The sequence below is a fragment of the Pristis pectinata genome, chromosome 40, assembly GCF_009764475.1.
Source record: "Pristis pectinata isolate sPriPec2 chromosome 40, sPriPec2.1.pri, whole genome shotgun sequence".
Taxonomy (NCBI): Eukaryota; Metazoa; Chordata; class Chondrichthyes; order Rhinopristiformes; family Pristidae; genus Pristis; species Pristis pectinata.
Window position 1 is genome coordinate 3,476,279 of NC_067443.1, and position 17,699 is coordinate 3,493,977.

The 17,699-nt window shown below is 60.6% G+C and overlaps 2 protein-coding genes across 4 annotated transcripts in view; both read left to right on the forward strand.

Annotated features, from left to right (window-relative positions):
• Window positions 1-17,699, forward strand: part of LOC127587505 (zinc finger and BTB domain-containing protein 7B-like) — a 444,483-nt gene that overhangs the window by 278,019 nt on the left and 148,765 nt on the right. The window lies entirely within an intron of this gene.
• The window catches only part of adam15 (ADAM metallopeptidase domain 15), a 51,712-nt gene continuing 40,894 nt past the window's right edge, over window positions 6,882-17,699 (forward strand). For both annotated transcript variants that reach the window (XM_052045855.1, XM_052045856.1), the window contains exons 1-2: window positions 6,882-8,326; window positions 13,392-13,492. In XM_052045855.1, coding sequence (XP_051901815.1) covers window positions 8,158-8,326; window positions 13,392-13,492 — 270 coding nt within the window. In that variant the 5' untranslated portion in view covers window positions 6,882-8,157. The remainder of the gene's footprint in view (window positions 8,327-13,391; window positions 13,493-17,699) is intronic.

A 17,699-nucleotide genomic window follows, 5' to 3' on the forward strand; every position in this document is an offset into this window, starting at 1 on the left:
ATGGGGTGAATTGGTTCCTCATAGCAACCAGGGGATTGGGGCCTGGGAGGATGGGATAGATTGGTTGCCTTTAGCAACCGGAGGGAAGAAGGCCTGGGAGTGCGGGAAGGATCATTCCTTGGGCTGTACAAGTAATGGGCAGCACCAATCCATTCCCAATCTCCATCTTAATCCATCTTAATCCCCAAGTGGTCATGGAGCTCCTGGGAAGTCCAGGCCACCATGAAATGGAGTCACACCTGTTCTCCACCACTGAGAAGCCCCCCGGACTCAGGGAGAGGTGGACACTGATTGGGAGAAGGATGCGGAGGGAAAAGGCGCCATTCCAAAATCGGACAGGAATATGTCAACGGATTTGCAGGCCAAAAAAAGGTCTTGTTGTGTCTGCGACCTCTTAACCCCAGGCAGTCTTCACCCCTCACCGACTGACACCCACAAGGGCACCCGAGAGATGGAAGGGTGCCCCCAACCTCCGGTAACATCTCCGTCATCCACTGTAGGAAAGGGGCGTCCTTGAAAGAAACGGGCAAAGGTACAGCCAGTCCTGGGGTCCTTCTTGGAGAAGGGGGGAGTGTCGCCCCTCTTCGCCCCCACCAACAACAACCTGCACTCCCACCTCCCTCCCCTGCCCAACGTCAGTGAATAAACTGGAGTTTTCCACAGGAGATAACTGGTAGCTCGATTCCTTCAGCGCCGAGGGTGACATGCTTTGCAAGTGGGGCGGTTGCACACCTCGGTAGGTGTGCGCCTGGGCGTGCACTTGCACAAGTGTGCAGGGTGAATGGTCACTGGTTCAAACCTCGCTCGAGGCGTGACCGTAATTCGCCACTTGCACTGAGGAGCGCCGCGGGAGGGGCGGTGAGGAGGGCGCCGCGGGAGGGGCGGTGAGGAGGGAGCGCCGCGGGAGGGCGGTGAGGAGAGAGCGCCGTGGGAGGGGCGGTGAAGGGAGCGCCACGGGGGGCGGTGGGAGGGAGCACCGCGGGAGGGGAGGTGAGGAGGGAGCACTGTGGGAGGGCCAGCGAGGAGGAGGGTGGAGGAGCGCTGCGGGAGGGGCAGGGAGGGGGGAGGGTGAGGAGGGAGCGCTGCATTAGATTTGGATTATCGGAATCTCACTCCACCGCGGACCGGCATGCTCTGAGGGACAGAGATTCTGTGGGACGGAGGCGTTTGAGTCCGGAGCACCAGTCACAAAGGTCCTGTGGGGAAGAGTAACTCCGGTCTTGGCCTGGAAGAAGATCCCGTCTCCGTGATTCCCCAAATCCATCGGAAGGACAGGTGACCGAGGTCAGTGTCCTCTCCCCGCTGGACGTCCCCGGTCCGTGGCCCAGCTTACACCGGACTTCTCAGGATTTTCTGCATTCTGAGCTTCCTCCCTCCCATCTACTTAGCCGTGCCTTGTTGGTATTGGTATTGGTTTATTATTGTCACTTGTACTGAGGTACAGTGAAAAACTTGTCTTACAAACCGATCGTACAGGTCAATCATTACACATTGCAGTCATTGAGTTAGTACAGAGTGCATTGAGGTAGTACAGGTAAAAACAATAACAGTACAGTAAAGTGTCACAGCTACAGAGAAGTGCAGTGCAATAAGGTGCAAGGTCACAACAAGGAGATCGTGAGGTCAGAGTCCATCTCATCGTATAAGGGAACCGTTCAATAGTCTTATCACAGTGGGGTAGAAGCTGTCCTTGTCTGGTGGTACGTGCCCTCAGGCTCCTGTATCTTCTACCCGATGGGAGAGGAGAGAAAGAGATGAGCAGGGTGGGTGGGGTCTTTGATTATGCTGGCTGCTTCACCAAGACAACGAGAGGTAAAGACAGAGTCCAAGGAGGGGAGGCTGGTTTCCGTGATGCGCTGGGCTGTGTCCACAACTCTCTGCAGTTTCTTGTAGTCCTGGGCAGAGCAGTTGCCGTACCAAGCCGTGATACATCCAGATAGGCTGCTTTCTGTGGTGCATCGGTAAAAGTTGGCGAGAGTCAAAGGGGACAAACCAAATTTCTTTAGCCTCCTGAGGAAGTCGAGGTGCTGGTGAGCTTTCTTGGCCGTGGCGTCTATGTGACCAGGACAGGCTGTCGGTGACGTTCACTCCCAGGAACTTGAAGCTCTCAACCTTGCAGGAAGGCTAACATCATCAAGGATCCCTGCGCCCCCCCCCCCCTCCGCTCATCCCCTTTCTTCTCTCCTACCTTCTGGGAGAAGTCCAAGCTCAAGGTCATTGTCCGGGGCGTACATACAGTGCCAAAAAGTTAGGTCTTTGCAGCCACAGGACACTACAAGAGGACAAACACGAGTTAAACCTAAACTTAAATTAAGATAAATTATGCATAACTTGCATGAATGCAAAATAAGCGACAAAACATAACGACACATTAGTGCAAGGCTGAGAGGAAGAGATATGCAGTCAGAAGTAGTGTCTATGAAAGCCCCTGGGACTCCTGACCATTCAAGCTGGAGGAGAAGTGTTGGTGGGTGGGATTGAGAACCTCAAGGCTATGCATCAGGAGGGCTTGTGTTAACAGCGGAAGGAGCTCCCACCTCACCAATGCGCCCTCCTGCCCCGTTAGACACCTCCTGCCCCATTGGTGGAAGAGTCTGTGGGTCCCACATGGATCCACAGAACTAGGGTGTCAAAGTCAAATTTATTGTCAGATGCACAAGTCCATGTGTGCACGGGTGCAATGAGAAACTTGCAGCAGCATCACAGGCACAGAGCATCAGATACACAATGTTCACAAGAAAAGCATAAATTATACACAATACACAATTTTTACAAGAAAACACAATTAGAACAAGAAAAAGTCCACTGTAGTACAAAGGTCCCAGTGTTGCTGTCCTGAGGCAGTGATTAGGGGTGTGCCGGTTGGTTGAAGAACCGAATGGTTGAAGGACCGAATGGTTGAAGGGAAGTCGCTTTTCCTGAACCTGGTGGTGTGGGGACTTCAGGCTCCTGTACCTCCTGCCCGACGGGAGCCGCGAGAAGACGGCACGGCCCGGATGGTGGGGGGATCTTTGCCTTCTGGAGAAAGAATGTTATTGAGATGGATGTTGCCTTCTGGAGAGGGTCATCCCAATGGACTTTCTCAGAAGAAGGAGAATCTGTGGAGGACCAGAGCCTCGTGTCTGCTGCTGTACTGTGAGGGGCTGGGAACCCACGTAAGAACTTCTCACAGTGTTGGTGGAATGGTTGGCAATGAGGAAGCACAGTGAATATTGTAAGGAATATAATGGGCAGCCAGTGGTGTAGTGGGTAGAGCCGCTGCCTCACAGCCCCAGAGACCCAGGTTCGATCCCAAACTCCGGCTTAGTGTGTGTGTGGAGTTTGCATGTTCTCCCTGTGAACGCGTGGGTTTCCCCCGGGTGCTCCAGTTCCCTCCCACATCCCAATGACGTGCGGGGGTCGGTGGGTTAATTGGCCGCCACTGTAGATTGCCCCACTTGGTGTGTGGTGAGGGGTAGAATCTGGGGGGGAGTTGATGGGTAAATGTGGAGAGAATAAAATGGGATTAGATAAGATAGATTTCTTTATTAGCCACATGTACATCAAACACACAGTGAATGCATCTTCTGTGTAGCGTTCTCTGGGGCAGCCCGCAAGTGTCGCCACGCTTCTGGCACCAACATAGCACGCCCACAAACTTCCTAACCCGTACGTCTTTGGAATGTGGGAGGAACCGGAGCACCCGGAGGAAACCCACGCAGACACGGGGAAAACGTACAAACTCCTTACAGACAGCAGCGGAATTGAACCCGGGTCGCTGGCGCTGTAATCGTGTTACGCTAACCGATACACTACAATGATTACTGTAGATTCTTGTAAATGAGTTGTTGCTGGTCTGCATGGACTTGATGGGCCGAAGGGCCTGTTTCCCTGCTGGCTGGGGCTGTAGATTGCCCCCCTGGTGTGTGGATGAGGGGTAGAATCTGGACTGGGAGGGTGTTGCTGGGAATGTGGGGAGAATAGGTTCCTGGAAGAATGGGATAGCTGTGAGAGCTAGTATGGTCTAGATGGGCCGAACATTTTCTTACAGCAAGAAAACATACGGAAGTATTGAGGAGAAACCTCACAGTTTATTTTGTGAATAGTGTATTTTTTTAGGAAATAGATTGCTGGCTGTTACAGCAATGTCCACAACCCAAAATGTTATCCAAAAAATCTTCTTTGATGACGGTGCAACTTTTAACAGGACTGTCTCCGACCGGTCCAGAGCCTTTACACAGCAGGATGGATCCCGAGCAGTTCCTTTGTGCTAACTCAACGCAGGCCTTGGCATTTCCTGATTTCGTCAGTCTGGACGGAGCTCTGAGGAAATTGTTAATCACAATGGAGCTTCATCTCCTGTTTGGGACGGGTCGAGGGTGGGTCCCACGTGCCCTGGGACTGTCTTCCGCTGGCAGTCACAGCCCTGATAATGCCTTGTGGACACCGATACGCAGTGTGGGGGCTATCGGTCACTGAGAGAATGGCTTGCTCACTCGATGTGTGTGTGTATGCGTGTGTGTGTGTGTGTACATGTGTGTGTGCGCGAGTGTGTATGTGTGTGCCTGTGCATAAATGCTTCTATCCATGTATGTACCTGTTTCTCTCTCTTTATGTGTCCATGAGTTCTAAGGAGAGGCTGGACAGGCCGGGACTGTTTTCCCTGGAGCAAAGGAGGCTGAGGGGTGACCTTATGGAGGTTTATAACATGACAAGGGGCGTAGTTAAGGTGGATGGTCACAGTCCTTTCCCCCCAGGGTCAGGGAGTCTAAAACTAGAGGGCACAGGTTTAAGGTGAGAGGGGAGAGATTTAAAGGGGCAACTTCTTCACCCAGAGGGTGGTCCGTATGTGGAACGAGCTGCCAGAGGAAGTCAGTGAGGCAGGGGCATTAACAACACTCGACAGGTACACAGATGGGAAAGGTTTAGAGGGATACGGGCCAACGCGGCAAATGGGACTGGCTTAGATGGGAATCTTGGTCGGCATGCACCAGTTGGGCTGAAGGGCCTGTTTCCGTGCTGCATGACTCTATGTGTGTGTGGTTGTAGGTTTGTGTGTCTCTGTGCCTGTGTGTGTGTTGGTGTGTGTGTGACAAAGAGCGAGAGAGAGACTTTGCCTTTCTGCCACACACCTCCCGGAGTGCCCCAGGAGGGAGGGAGCGAAATGGGCAGTCTATGCACAGCAAGATCCCACAGAGCACCTGGACCATGACCCAGGTTGTCAGCACTTTCAGTGTGGGGGAGAGGACCCTCCTTCCCCACATGGGGTGGGGGGGGGTATGATGATGAGATGGTCGCTCTAATGCCTCTTGTGAAAGGTGCCCCCCCTCCTTCCTCCCCCTCCATCCCCTCCCCTCCCCCTCCCACACCTTCCCCCTCCCCCCTCCCCTCCCCCCCTTCCCCCTCCCACACCTTCCCCCTCCTCCCCCTCCCCCTTCCCTCCCTCCCCTCCCCTCCCTCCTCCCTCCCCCTCCCTCCCCCTCCCACACTTCCCCCTCTCCCTCCACCCTTCCCCCTCCCCCTCCCCCTCCCTCCCCCTCCCCCCCTCCCTCCCCCCCTCCCCCTCCCTCTCCCACACCTTCCCCCTCCCACACCTTCCCCCTCCCACACCTTCCCCCTCCCTCCCCCTCCCCCTCCCTCCCCTCCCCCCCCTCCCTCCCTCCCTCCCCCTCCCACACCTTCCCCCTCCCACACCTTCCCCCTCCCCCCTCCCACACCTTCCCCTCCCCTCCCACACCTTCCCCCTCCCCCTCCCACACCTTCCCCCTCCCTCCCCCTCCCACACCTTCCCCTCCCTCCCCTCCCCCCCCACACCTTCCCCCCCTCCCTCCCTCCCCTCCCCCCCCTCCCTCCCCTCCCCCCCCTCCCTCCCCTCCCCCCCCTCCTCCCCTCCCCCCCACACTTCCCCCTCCCCTTCCCCCTCCCTCCCCTCCCTCCTCCCTCCCCTTCCCCTCCCTCCCCTCCCTCCCCTCCCTCCTCCCTCCCCCCCCTCCCCCCTCCCCCCCCTCCTCCCTCCCCCCTCCCTCCACTTCCCCCTCCCTCCCCTCCCCCTCCCCTCCCTCCCCCCCCCTCCCTCCCCCCACACCTTCCCCCTCCCCCCTCCCCTCCCCCTCCCCCTCCCTCCCACACCCACTCCCTCCCACTCCCCTCCCTCCCCTCCCACACCCTCCCTCCCCTCCCACACCTTCCCCCTCCCTCCCCTCCCCCTCCCCTGCCCCCCCACACCTTCCCCCTCCCCTCCCCCCCTCCCACCCCCACTCCCTCCCCTCCCCCCACACCCACTCCCTCCCCTCCCCCCCACACCCACTCCCTCCCCTCCCCCCCTCCCACTCCCTCCCCTCCCCCCCTCCCACTCCCTCCCTCCCCCCCTCCCACTCCCTCCCCTCCCCCCCTCCCACTCCTCCCTCCCCTCCCTCCCCTCCCTCCCTCCCCCTCCCTCCCCTCCCCCTCCCCTCCCCCCCCTCCCCTCCCCTCCCCTCCCCCTCCCTCCCCTCCCCCCCCTCCCCCCCCCTCCCTCCCCTCCCCCTCCCTCCCCCCCCACTCCCTCCCCCTCCCTCCCACTCCCTCCCCTCCCCTCCCCCTCCCTCCCCCCCCACTCCCTCCCCCTCCCTCCCACTCCCCCCCTCCTCCCCCCCCCCCCCCCCTCCCCTCCCCCCCCACACCCCTCCCCCTCCCTCCCCCCCCCCTCCCTCCCACTCCCTCCCACTCCCTCCCTCCGACTCCCTCCCACTCCCTCCCCTCCCACTCCCTCCCTCCCCTCCCACTCCCTCCCCTCCCACACCCACTCCCTCCCTCCCACACCCACTCCCTCCCCCTCCCCTCCCACACCCACTCCTCCCCTCCCCCCCCCACAGCCCGGCGCTCCCTCCTCCTCCCCTCCCACAGCCCGGCGCTCCCTCCTCCTCCCCTCCCACAGCCCGGCGCTCCCTCCTCCACCCCTCCCACCGCCCGGCGCTCCCTCCTCACCCCGTGGCCACCACTCCGCCTCACGCCACTTCTGTCCGGCAGGAAGGAGTTACCCCGCCCGGGAGAGAGGCGGAAGCGAAGAAAACTCTCTCCCCTTTCCTGCCGGAGGGTCTGGAATCACGGCCGGTCCCGGGCTGCGGATACAGGCGGCGAGCGGGGCCCGGATCCCGGATCCGGACAGTCTGCGGCACTCGGGGCTCACCGGACCCGTCCCGCAAGAGTTTGGCGGCTTAACTAGTCTTGTTGCAGCCCGCGGTACATTGTAACGTCGTACGGACCATCGCAACAGCACGTTGTAAACCCTCAGGAAAGCATCGTCACCGCCTCAATCACGCCGTGAGTGTCCGCGATACATCGTAGCGTCCTGAGGACTATCGCAACAGCCCGCGGTACATCGTAGCATCTTATGGACCATCGCAACAGCCCGCGATACATCGTAGTCCTGAGGACTATCGCAACAGCCTGCGATACATCGTAGAGTCCTGAGGACTATCGCAACAGCCCGCGATACATCGTAGAGTCCTGAGGACTATCGCAACAGCCCGCGATACATCGTAGCGTCTTGTGGACTATCGCAACAGCCCGCGATACATCGTAGCGTCTTGTGGACTATCGCAACAGCCCGCGATACATCGTAGCATCTTGTGGACTATCGCAACAGCCCCTCAATATATTGCAGCGCCCAGACTATTGCAACAGCCCGCGATATATCGCAGCACCTTCCGAACTATCGCGACACATCATAGGCTTCTGATCTACTGCAACAGCCCACGATATATTGCGACAGCCTGCTGAACTATCGCGACAGCCTGCGATATATCACAACCTTAAAGACTATCGCAACAGCCCGCGATATTCAGTAACGCCCAGACTATCACAACAGCCCGCGATATATCACACTGCCCAGACTATCGCCCCTTAAGGACTATCGCAACAACCCCCGATACATCGTGAGCCGACGATACATTATAATTCTTACGAAACGTTGTGAACCCTGCGTTATATCGTGCCTGCGATACAGTGGGAGGCCTGAAGAGACGCGGTGTTGTGTCTGGGACGCGGTATATTGTGGGGGCCAGCGACCGGGCCGCGACCCCCTCTGACGGACGGGACCAGCAGCCTCACCGTGCGTGGTCCTGGGACGGCGCTGAGACTGCACCGGAGGCTAGCGGGAGCGGGGCTGGGAGTGACCCGGGACGGTCCGGGTGGGCGATGCCCGGGCGGGACGATGAACAGGCGGTGCCGGTGGTTCTGGAGCCTGGTCTCCCTCTGCTGCCTGTTGGGGGCTCGGGCGAGGAGCGGCGCCGGCTGGGTCCGGGACCTGAGCCCGGCCACACACCGCAGGCGGGACCCGGGGAGCGGCTCCGAGCGCAGGATGGAGGTGAGCAGCTCCCACAGCCGCTGGGGCGGACCCGGTCCCCTCCCCACTCCTCCCCCACTACCCCTCCCCACTCCTCCCCTCCCCTCCCCACTCCTCCCCTCCCCACTCCTCCCCTCCCTCCCCTCCCCTCCCTCCCCTCCCTCCCCTCCCCCCCACTCCTCCCCTCCCCTACTCCCCTCCCCCCCCCACCACTACTCTCCCCTCCCAGCCTCCCCTCCCTACCTCCCCTCACTCCCCTCCCTCCCCTACCCCGCCCTCCCCTACCCCTCCCTCCCATCCCTCCCCTCCTCCCCTCCCACACTCCTCCCCTCCCCTCCCCACTCCTCCCCTCCCCTCCCCACTCCTCCCCCACTCCCCTTCCCCCCACTCCTCCCCTCCCCTCCCCCCCCCCCCTCCCCTCCCCTCCCCACTCCCCTCCCCACCCTCCCCACTCCCCTCCCCACTCCCCTCCCCACTCTCCCCGCTCCCCTCCCCACTCCCCTCCCCACTCCCCTCCCCACTCCCCTCCCCCCCACTCCTCCCCTCCCTCCCCTACCCCTCCCCTCCTCCCCTCCCCACTCCTCCCCTCTCCCCTCCTCCCCTCCCCCCCCCACTCCCCCCCACGTCCTCCCCTCCCCTCCTCCCCTCCCCACCCCTCCCCTCCCCCACCCCTCCCCTCCCTCCTCCCTCCCCCACACCCTCCCCTCCCCTCCTCCCCTCCCCCACCCCTCCCCTCCCCTCCTCCCCTCCCCCACCCCTCCCCTCCCCCCTCCCCTCCCCCCTCCCCTCCCCCCTCCCCTCCCCTCCCCTCCTCCCCTCCCCCCCCCACTCCTCCCCTCCCCTCCCCACTCCTCCCCCACTCCCCTCCCCCCCACTCCTCCCCTCCCCTCCCCCACTCCCCTCCCTCCCCTCCCCCACTCCCCTCCCCACTCCTCCCCTCCCCACTCCTCCCCTCTCCCCTCCTCCCCTCCCCTTCCTCCCCTCCCCCTCCCCTCCCCCCACTCCTCCCCTCCCCTCCTCCCCTCCCCACCCCTCCCCTCCCCCACCCCTCCCCTCCCCCCCCCTCCCACCCCTCCTCACACTCCCCCCACCCCTCCCCTCCCCCACCCTCCCCTCCCCTCACTCCCCTCCCCCCCCTCCCCTCCCCCCCTCCCCTCCTCCCCTCCCCTCCCCCCCTCCCTCCTCCCCTCCACTCCTCCCCTCCCCCCCACCCCTCCCCCCCACCCCTCCCATCCCCTCCTCCCCTCCTCCCCTACCCCCCCTCCCCCCCTCCCCCCCTCCCCCCCTCCCCCCCTCCTCCCCTCCCCCCCCCTCCCACCCCTCTCCCCCCTCCTCCCCTCCCCCCTCCCCTCCCCCCTCCCCTCCCCCCTCCCCCTCCCCCTCCCCCTCCCCTCCCCCCTCCCCCTCCCCTCCTCCCCTCCCCCCACTCCTCCCCTCCCCCCTCTCCTCCCCACTCCTCCTCTCCCCCTCTCGCTCCCCCCCCTCCCCCCCCTCCCCTCCCCCCCTCCCCTCCCCCCTCCCCTCCCCCCCTCCCCCCCTCCCCCCCTCCCTCCCCCCTCCCCCCTCCCCCCTCCCCCTTTCCCCCCTCCCCCCCTCCCCCCTCCCCCCTCCCCCCTCCCCTCCCTCCCCTCCCCTCCCCTCCCCTCCCCTCCCCTCCCCCCCCCCTCCCCCCCTCCTCCCCCCCTCCCCTCCCCCTCCCCCCTCCCCCCTCCCTCCCCTCCCCTCCCCACCCTCCCCTCCCCCCCCTCCCTCCCTCCCCGCCTGTCCCCTCCCCCCACCCCTCCCCTCCTCTGTCTTCCACCTTCTCCCCTCCTCACCCCCCTCTCCTTTCCTCCCCTCCCCCCTACCACCCCCCTCCACTCCTTCAACCCCCCCCCTCACCACTTGCCCTCCCCCCGCTCACCTTTCTTCCCTCCCCCCCCACCCTCTCTGCAGAGGGCTCCGGGGGACGTGACTGGGCCGTTCAAAAATCATGAGGGAAAAGATCAGGTAATTTTCCTGTAGCCAAGTTGGGTGCAGGTTTAAGGTGGGAGGAAGGAGGTTCAGAGGAGCCCTGAGGGGGGGAATATTTTTCCCCAGGGTGGGGGTAGGAATCTGGATCGCACTGCCCAAGGGGGTGGTGGAGACAGACTCTCACAGCACTGAGCAAGTATCCGAACGATCCCAGGGCCGCAAAGTCGTTGGGGCCAAGTGCTGGGGAATGGGTTTGGTGTCGACGGGTTGGCAGGAACGTAGTGGGCTGAACGGCCTGTGGACGTGCTGTGTGTGACCTTCCAACCCGAATATATTTTTATGAACTGATTTCCAAAAGGAATCTGCATGCTTGGAATTCTTGGCGTCTCTGTGGAGTGACCAAACCCTCCCGCCCAGAATGATGGTCTGCAGTCAGAATTTTGGAGCCTTGTGTTCCCGCAGTCGGTGAGGGGAGGGAAGCCTCAATCGAGCCTCGATACCCCCTCCCCCCCATACCCTTGCCCCTCCATCCCTCATTACAAAGGGCCCCCTTAAACTCATCAACTTCTGTTCCCCAGGACTTCTGTGCAGATGAATCTCCCCACTCCTCAGGGAGACTTGTGCTTGAGTGTGGATATAGCAGGGAAGCAGGCCCTTCAGCCCACTTTTGAGTCCCTGCCAGCCCATTGACACTGATCCCATTCACAACCCAAAGGCGCTGGAGGAACTCGGCGGGTCAGGTAGCATCTGTGGAAGGAAATGAATCACAGAACAGTACAGCACAATACGGGCCCTTCGGCCCACAATGTTGTGCCGACCTTTAAACCTCGCCTAAGACTATCTAACCCCCTCCTCCCACATATCCCTCTATTTTAAATTCCTCCATATGCTTATCTAGCAATCTCTTGAATTTGACCAATGTACCTGCCTCCACCACCGTCCCAGGCAGCAAATTCCATGCCCCAACCACTCTCTGGGTAAAAAACCTCCCTCTGACATCTCCTTTGAACTTCCCACCCATTACTTTAAAGCCATGCCCTCTCGTATTGAGCAGTTGATGTTTCAGGCTGAGATCAGCAGCACTAGGGAGGGAGGGGGGGAGGAAGGTGAGGGGGAGAAGGTAGGTGGATGGGGGAGAGGGGAGGGGAGATGTCAGTAGCTGGGAGGTGATGGGTAGAAGAGGCAAAGGGCTGAAGGAGGAGGAATCCGGTCGGAGAGGACCGTGGACCATGGGATAAGGGGACAACCATTCCACTGCTATACTCCCATCGATTTTCCCCCCCCCCCCCCCCCAGATTCTACCCCTCACTCTGGGGAGGGGGGCAATTGACCCACCGACCCCGCACGTCGTTGGGACGTGACTGTAGAACGTGGAACAGTACAGCACAGTACAGGCCCTTCGGCCCACGATGTTGTGCCGACCTATGCAAGCCTGCCCTTGGGATCTCGCCACTCACCTGGACTCTACCTGTCACCCGCCAGCCTGTGTTCCCCCCGGGCCTTCTCATCCCGGCTTCTGCCCTCTTCCTCTCCAGTCCTGGTGAAGGGTCTCTGCCTGAAACATCGACTGTTTATTTCCCTCCACGGATGCTGCCTGACCTGCTGAGTTCCTCCAGTGCTTTCTGTGTGTTGCCCCAGATTCCAACATCTTGCGTCTTCCCTAGACTTTCCTCCACTCACCTTGCACAGATGTCCTCTGGTATTGGCCATTGTCTCCCCCAGGGAGAAAGATGCTGGCTGTCCACTCTATCTATGCCTCTCATAATTTTATACACCTCTGTTAAGTTGCCTCTAATCCTGCCTCGCTCCAAAGAGAAAACCCCCAGCTCGCTCAACCTTTCCTCACGAGACATGTTCTCGAATCCAGGCGGCATCCTGGTAAATCTCCTTGGCACCTTTTCTATGCGGGAAGGAAGGGTTAGCTAGATCTTAGAGCAGGATAAAATGTCGGCACAATATTTTGGGCTGAAGGGCCTGCACTGTGCTGTAGTGTTCAATGTTCTATACGTTCACCATCTCTGAAGCATCTGGGGGGAATCCACTGTAGCTGTGGTGCGGGGGGACGTGAGGGAGAATGGGTCGTTGGGAAATAAGCGAGGGGGACTGGGATGGTTCTGACTGCCGGCATGGACTAGATGGGCCAATTGGCCTCCTCCGGAATATGTTCCGTTTTCGCACAGTTCTGTTCACCTCTCCTCAGGAGGGACGAGGCAGCCACGGAGAAGGTATGGGAGAGACTCACCAGGATGTTGCCTGGAATAGAGGGCTGGAGTTAGCAGGAGGGACCGGACAGGCCGAGGCGAGTGGAGGAGGCTGAGGGATGATCTTATGGAGGTTGATTAAAATCATGAGGGGCATAGATATGATAGAGAGTCTTTTCTCGAAGGGGGTTAGGGCAACTAGAGGGCACGGGTTGAAGGTGAGAGGGGAGAGATTTAAAGGGGACCTGAGGGGCAACTTCTTCACCCAGAGGGTGGTCCGTATGTGGAACGAGCTGCCAGAGGAAGTGGGTGAGGCAGGGACATTAACAACACTTGGACAGGTCCATGGATGGGAAAGGTGTAGAGGGATACGGGCCAAACGCGGGCAAATGGGACTGGTGTACGTGGACGAGATGGATACCGTACAGTTCTGAGTTGTTGATAGTGGGACATGGTTTGGGACAATGGAAGAACTCAGCGGGTCGGGCAGCATCTGTGGAGGGAGACCCTTCCTCTGGGACTGGAAGAGTAGGGGGTGGGGAATAGCCGGTTTAAAGAGGGTGGGGGGGGGGGGGAAGGGGTGGGAGTGAGGGGTGGATCCGGGTGAGGAGGGACAAGAGGCAGATGGAGGAGGGGAGGGAGCGACGGAGGGCTGCGGACGGTGGGGTCTGACGGGAGAGGAAGGTGGAGCGTGGACCCAAGGACGGGAGGGTGGGGGAACACAGATGGAATCAGTGGGGAAGGGGGAGAGGGGACCCAGTGGGTCAGATGGAGGAGGGGGGAAGAGACGGTGATAGGGGGGCTGGGGTGGGGTGTAGGAGGGACTGGGTCGATTAGGAGGGGAGAGGGAGAAGGGGACGGTAGGGGGGGGAGCAGGAAGCTGGGGATTCAGGAGGTTCTCACTGGCACCAGTGTTTATCCTGTGTCGGCAGCCCCGTGGGAGACCCAAGCGAGACGGCAGCGTCACTCTGAGGTGACCGTCCCGTACCTGACGCTAGGGGGTGAGCGTCGCAGGTTGGACGCGGCGTTGCAGGTGGGTAGCGCAGCTCCCCGTAACCGGAGGCTCCCCCCGCATTTTCTCCCCTCTGCCTCTTGTCTTTGGGTGGGGGGGGGAAGGGGGTAAGCCCAGCGTTCATCGCCCATCTCCGACCACGGCGGGTAGTGCGGACACCCCGTTGCTCCGGGGGACACTGGGTTCCACCTTGACCCCCACCGTGCAGAGTCCGTGCATCTGTTTTGGGGGCCATGGAACTGGCGGGTCTGTGGGCAAGTTTGCGGACGATACAAAGATAGGTGGAGGGGTGGGTATGGAGCAGGGAGTCTGCAGAAGGACTTGGACGGGTCGGGAGAGCGGGCAAAGAGGTGGCAGATAGAATACAGCGCGGGGAAGTGCACGGTCACGCACTTTGGTAAAAGGAATAAAGGCGTAGACTTGTTTCTAAACGGGGAGCGGATTCAGAAATCGGAGATTGCAAAGGGACTTGGGAGTCCCAGTGCATGGTTCCCTACAGGTTAACTTGCAGGTTGAGTCGGTACTAAGGAACGGCAAATGCAATGTTAGCGTTCATTTTGGGAGGACTAGAATATAAAAGCAGGGATGTACCGCTGAGGCGTTGGTCAGACCACAGTTGGAACATTGTGAGCAGTTTTGTGCTCCTTACCTAAGGAAGGATGTGGTGGCCCTGGAGAGGGTCCGGAGGAGGCTCACAAGAACGATCCCGGGAACGAAAGGGTTAACGTACGAGGAGGGTTTGACATCTCTGGGCCTGGAGTTCAGAAAGATGAGGGGGTTGGAATCTCATTGAAACCTCCCAGATACTGAAAGGCCTGGGTAGAGCAGACGTGGAGAGGATGTTACCATCAGCGGGAGAGTCCGGGATCCGAGGGCACAGCCTCGGAATAAAGGGACGTCCCTTTAGAACTGAGATGAGGAGGAATTTCTTCAGCCAGAGGGCGGTGAGTCTGTGGAATCCGTTGCCACAGAGGGTGGTGGAGGCCAAGTCATTGGGTGTGTTTAAGGCTGAGATTGATGGGTCCTTGATTGCGGCGTCAAAGGTTACGGGGAGAAGGCAGGAGAATGAGGTTGAGAGGAAAAAATGAATCAGCCATGATCGAATAGCGGAGCAGACTCGATGGGCTGAATGGCCTAATTCTGCTCCTGTGCACTCCCCCCCCCCACACCCCCGCATTCCCCAAGGATGTGCGGGGTTGGTAGGTTAGTGAGGGATTTCAAGGAGGGAACGCAAGACCCAATCAGGTAGATGGGGTTTGGAGTCACTTATGGGCCAAGAAATGCCCTAAGTTGGACAAGCACAAGGAGTGATACTTCGGGAAGTCAAACCGGGGCAGGACTTACACAGTGAACGGCAGGGCCCCGGGGAGTGCTGTAGAACAGAGGGACCCAGGGGTACAGGTACATGGTTCCCTGAAAGTGGCGTCGCGGGTGGACAGGGTGGTGAAGGAAGGGCCAGCAACAGTCTGCTGGAGGAACTCAGCGGGTCGAGCAGCATCTGTGGGGGGAGAAGGATCTGTGGGTGCTTCGGATCGAAATCCTGCACCAGGTGAAGTCAGCGTTCGGCACGCTGGCCTTCATCGGTCAGGGTACCGAGTACAGGAGTCGGGACGTCCCGTTACAGCTGTACAAGATATCGGTGAGACTGCACTGTGCGCAGTTCTGGTCACCCAACTATAGGAAGGACGTCATTGAGCTGGAGAGGGGGCGGGAAAGATTCACGGGGACGTTCCCGGGACTGGAGGGCTCGGGTTATAGGGAGAGGCTGGACAGGCCGGGACTGTTTTCCCTGGAGTGAAGGAAGCTGAGGAGTGACCTTATGGAGGTTTATAAAACCATGAGGGGCGTAGATAAGGCGTATGGTCACCGTCTTTTCCCCAGGTTCGGGGAGTCTAAAACTAGAGGGCACAGGTTTAAGGTGAGGGGGGAGGTTTAAAGGGGACCTGAGGGGCAACTTCTTCACCCAGAGGGTGGTCCGTACGTGGAACGAGCTGCCAGAGGGAGTGGGTGAGGCAGGTACATTAACAACACTTGGACGGGTCCACGGATGGGAAAGGTTGAGAGGGATACGGGTCAAACGCAGGCAGATGGGACTGGCTTAGATGGGAATCTTGGTCGGCATGGACCGGTTGGGCCGAAGGGCCTGTTTCCTTGCTGTACATCTCTTTGAGGGGTCTCGTCTCCGAGGTCAGGGAAGCCGTGATCGTTCCTCTGGAGGAGGAGATCCGGGAGGGGTGGTGGATGGGATTGGACAGGGTCAGGGGAGGTGAGGGGGAATTCTGTCAGTTTGAGTGGCACGGGAGTGAAGTGCGCGGGGGCGGATGTGGTGTCAGGTGTGGAAAATATGTTCCTGAAGGAATGGGAATAGGGAGCTGGGAGACAGAGAGAGCTGGAGTAGGGAGCTGAGCAATGCGGGGTGGTGAGGGGGGGAGTCAGTGAGGGTCTGGAACAGGGAGGGGAAGTAACGTGGGGACACACGGAGAATCAGGATTGATCAACAGAGAGCTGTCAAGGAGTGAGTGGCCCCATACTCCTCACCTCTCCCTCCCCCTCTCTGTCTCTCCCTCCCCCTCTCTGTCTCTCACCTCCCCCTCTCTGTCTCTCTCTCCCCTCTCTGTCTCTCTCTCCCCCTCTCTGTCTCTCTCTCCCCCTCTCTGTCTCTCTCTCCCCCTCTCTGTCTCTCTCTCCCCCTCTCTGTCTCTCTCTCCCCCTCTCTGTCTCTCTTCTCCCCCTCTCTGTCTCTCTCTCCCCCTCTCTGTCTCTCTCTCCCCCTCTCTGTCTCTCTCTCCCCCTCTCTGTCTCTCTCTCCCCCTCTCTGTCTCTCTCTCCCCCTCTCTGTCTCTCTCTCCCCCTCTCTGTCTCTCTCTCCCCCCTCTCTGTCTCTCTCTCCCCCTCTCTGTCTCTCTCTCCCCCCTCTCTCTCCCCCTCTCTGTCTCTCTCTCCCTCTGTCTCTCTCCCCCCCTGTCTCTCTCTCCCCCTCTCTGTCTCTCTCTCCCCCTCTCTGTCTCTCTCTCCCCCCCTGTCTCTCTCTCCCCCTCTCTGTCTCTCTCTCCCCCTCTCTGTCTCTCTCTCCCCCTCTCTGTCTCTCTCTCCTCTCCCCCTCTCTGTCTCTCTCTCCCCCTCTCTGTCTCTCTCTCCCCCTCTCTGTCTCTCTCTCCCCCTCTCTGTCTCTCTCTCCCCCTCTCTGTCTCTCTCTCCCCCCCTCTGTCTCTCTCTCCCCCCTCTGTCTCTCTCTCTCCCCCCCTCTGTCTCTCTCTCCCCCCCTCTGTCTCTCTCTCCCCCCCTCTGTCTCTCTCTCCCCCCCTCTGTCTCTCTCTCTCTACCCCCCTCTGTCTCTCTCTCCCCCCTCTGTCTCTCTCTCCCCCCTCTGTCTCTCTCTCCCCCCCTCTGTCTCTCTCTCCCCCCCTCTGTCTCTCTCTCCCCCCCTCTGTCTCTCTCTCCCCCCCTCTGTCTCTCTCTCCCCCCCTCTGTCTCTCTCTCCCCCCCTCTGTCTCTCTCTCCCCCCCCTCTGTCTCTCTCTCCCCCCTCTGTCTCTCTCTCCCCCCCCTGTCTCTCTCTCCCCCCCTCTGTCTCTCTCTCTCCCCCCTCTGTCTCTCTCTCCCCCCCTGTCTCTCTCTCTCCACCCCCTGTCTCTCTCTCTCCCCCCCTGTCTCTCTCTCTCCCCCCCTGTCTCTCTCTCTCCCCCCCTGTCTCTCTCTCTCCCCCCCTGTCTCTCTCTCTCCCCCCCTGTCTCTCTCTCTCTCCCCCCCTGTCTCTCTCTCTCTCCCCCCCTGTCTCTCTCTCTCTCCCCCCCTGTCTCTCTCTCTCCCCCCCCTGTCTCTCTCTCTCCCCCCCTGTCTCTCTCTCTCTCCCCCCTGTCTCTCTCTCTCTCCCCCCTGTCTCTCTCTCTCCCCCCTGTCTCTCTCTCTCCCCCCCTGTCTCTCTCTCTCCCCCCCCTGTCTCTCTCTCTCCCCCCCTGTCTCTCTCTCTCCCCCCTGTCTCTCTCTCATCCCCCCCTGTCTCTCTCTCTTCCTCTCCCCCCCTGTCTCTCTCTCTCTCCCCCTGTCCTCTCTCTCTCCCCCCCTGTCTCTCTCTCTCCCCCCCTGTCTCTCTCTCTCCCCCCCTGTCTCTCTCTCTCCCCCCTGTCCTCTCTCTCTCCCCCCCTGTCTCTCTCTCTCCCCCCCTGTCTCTCTCTCTCCCCCCCTGTCTCTCTCTCTCCCCCCCTGTCTCTCTCTCTCCCCCCCTGTCT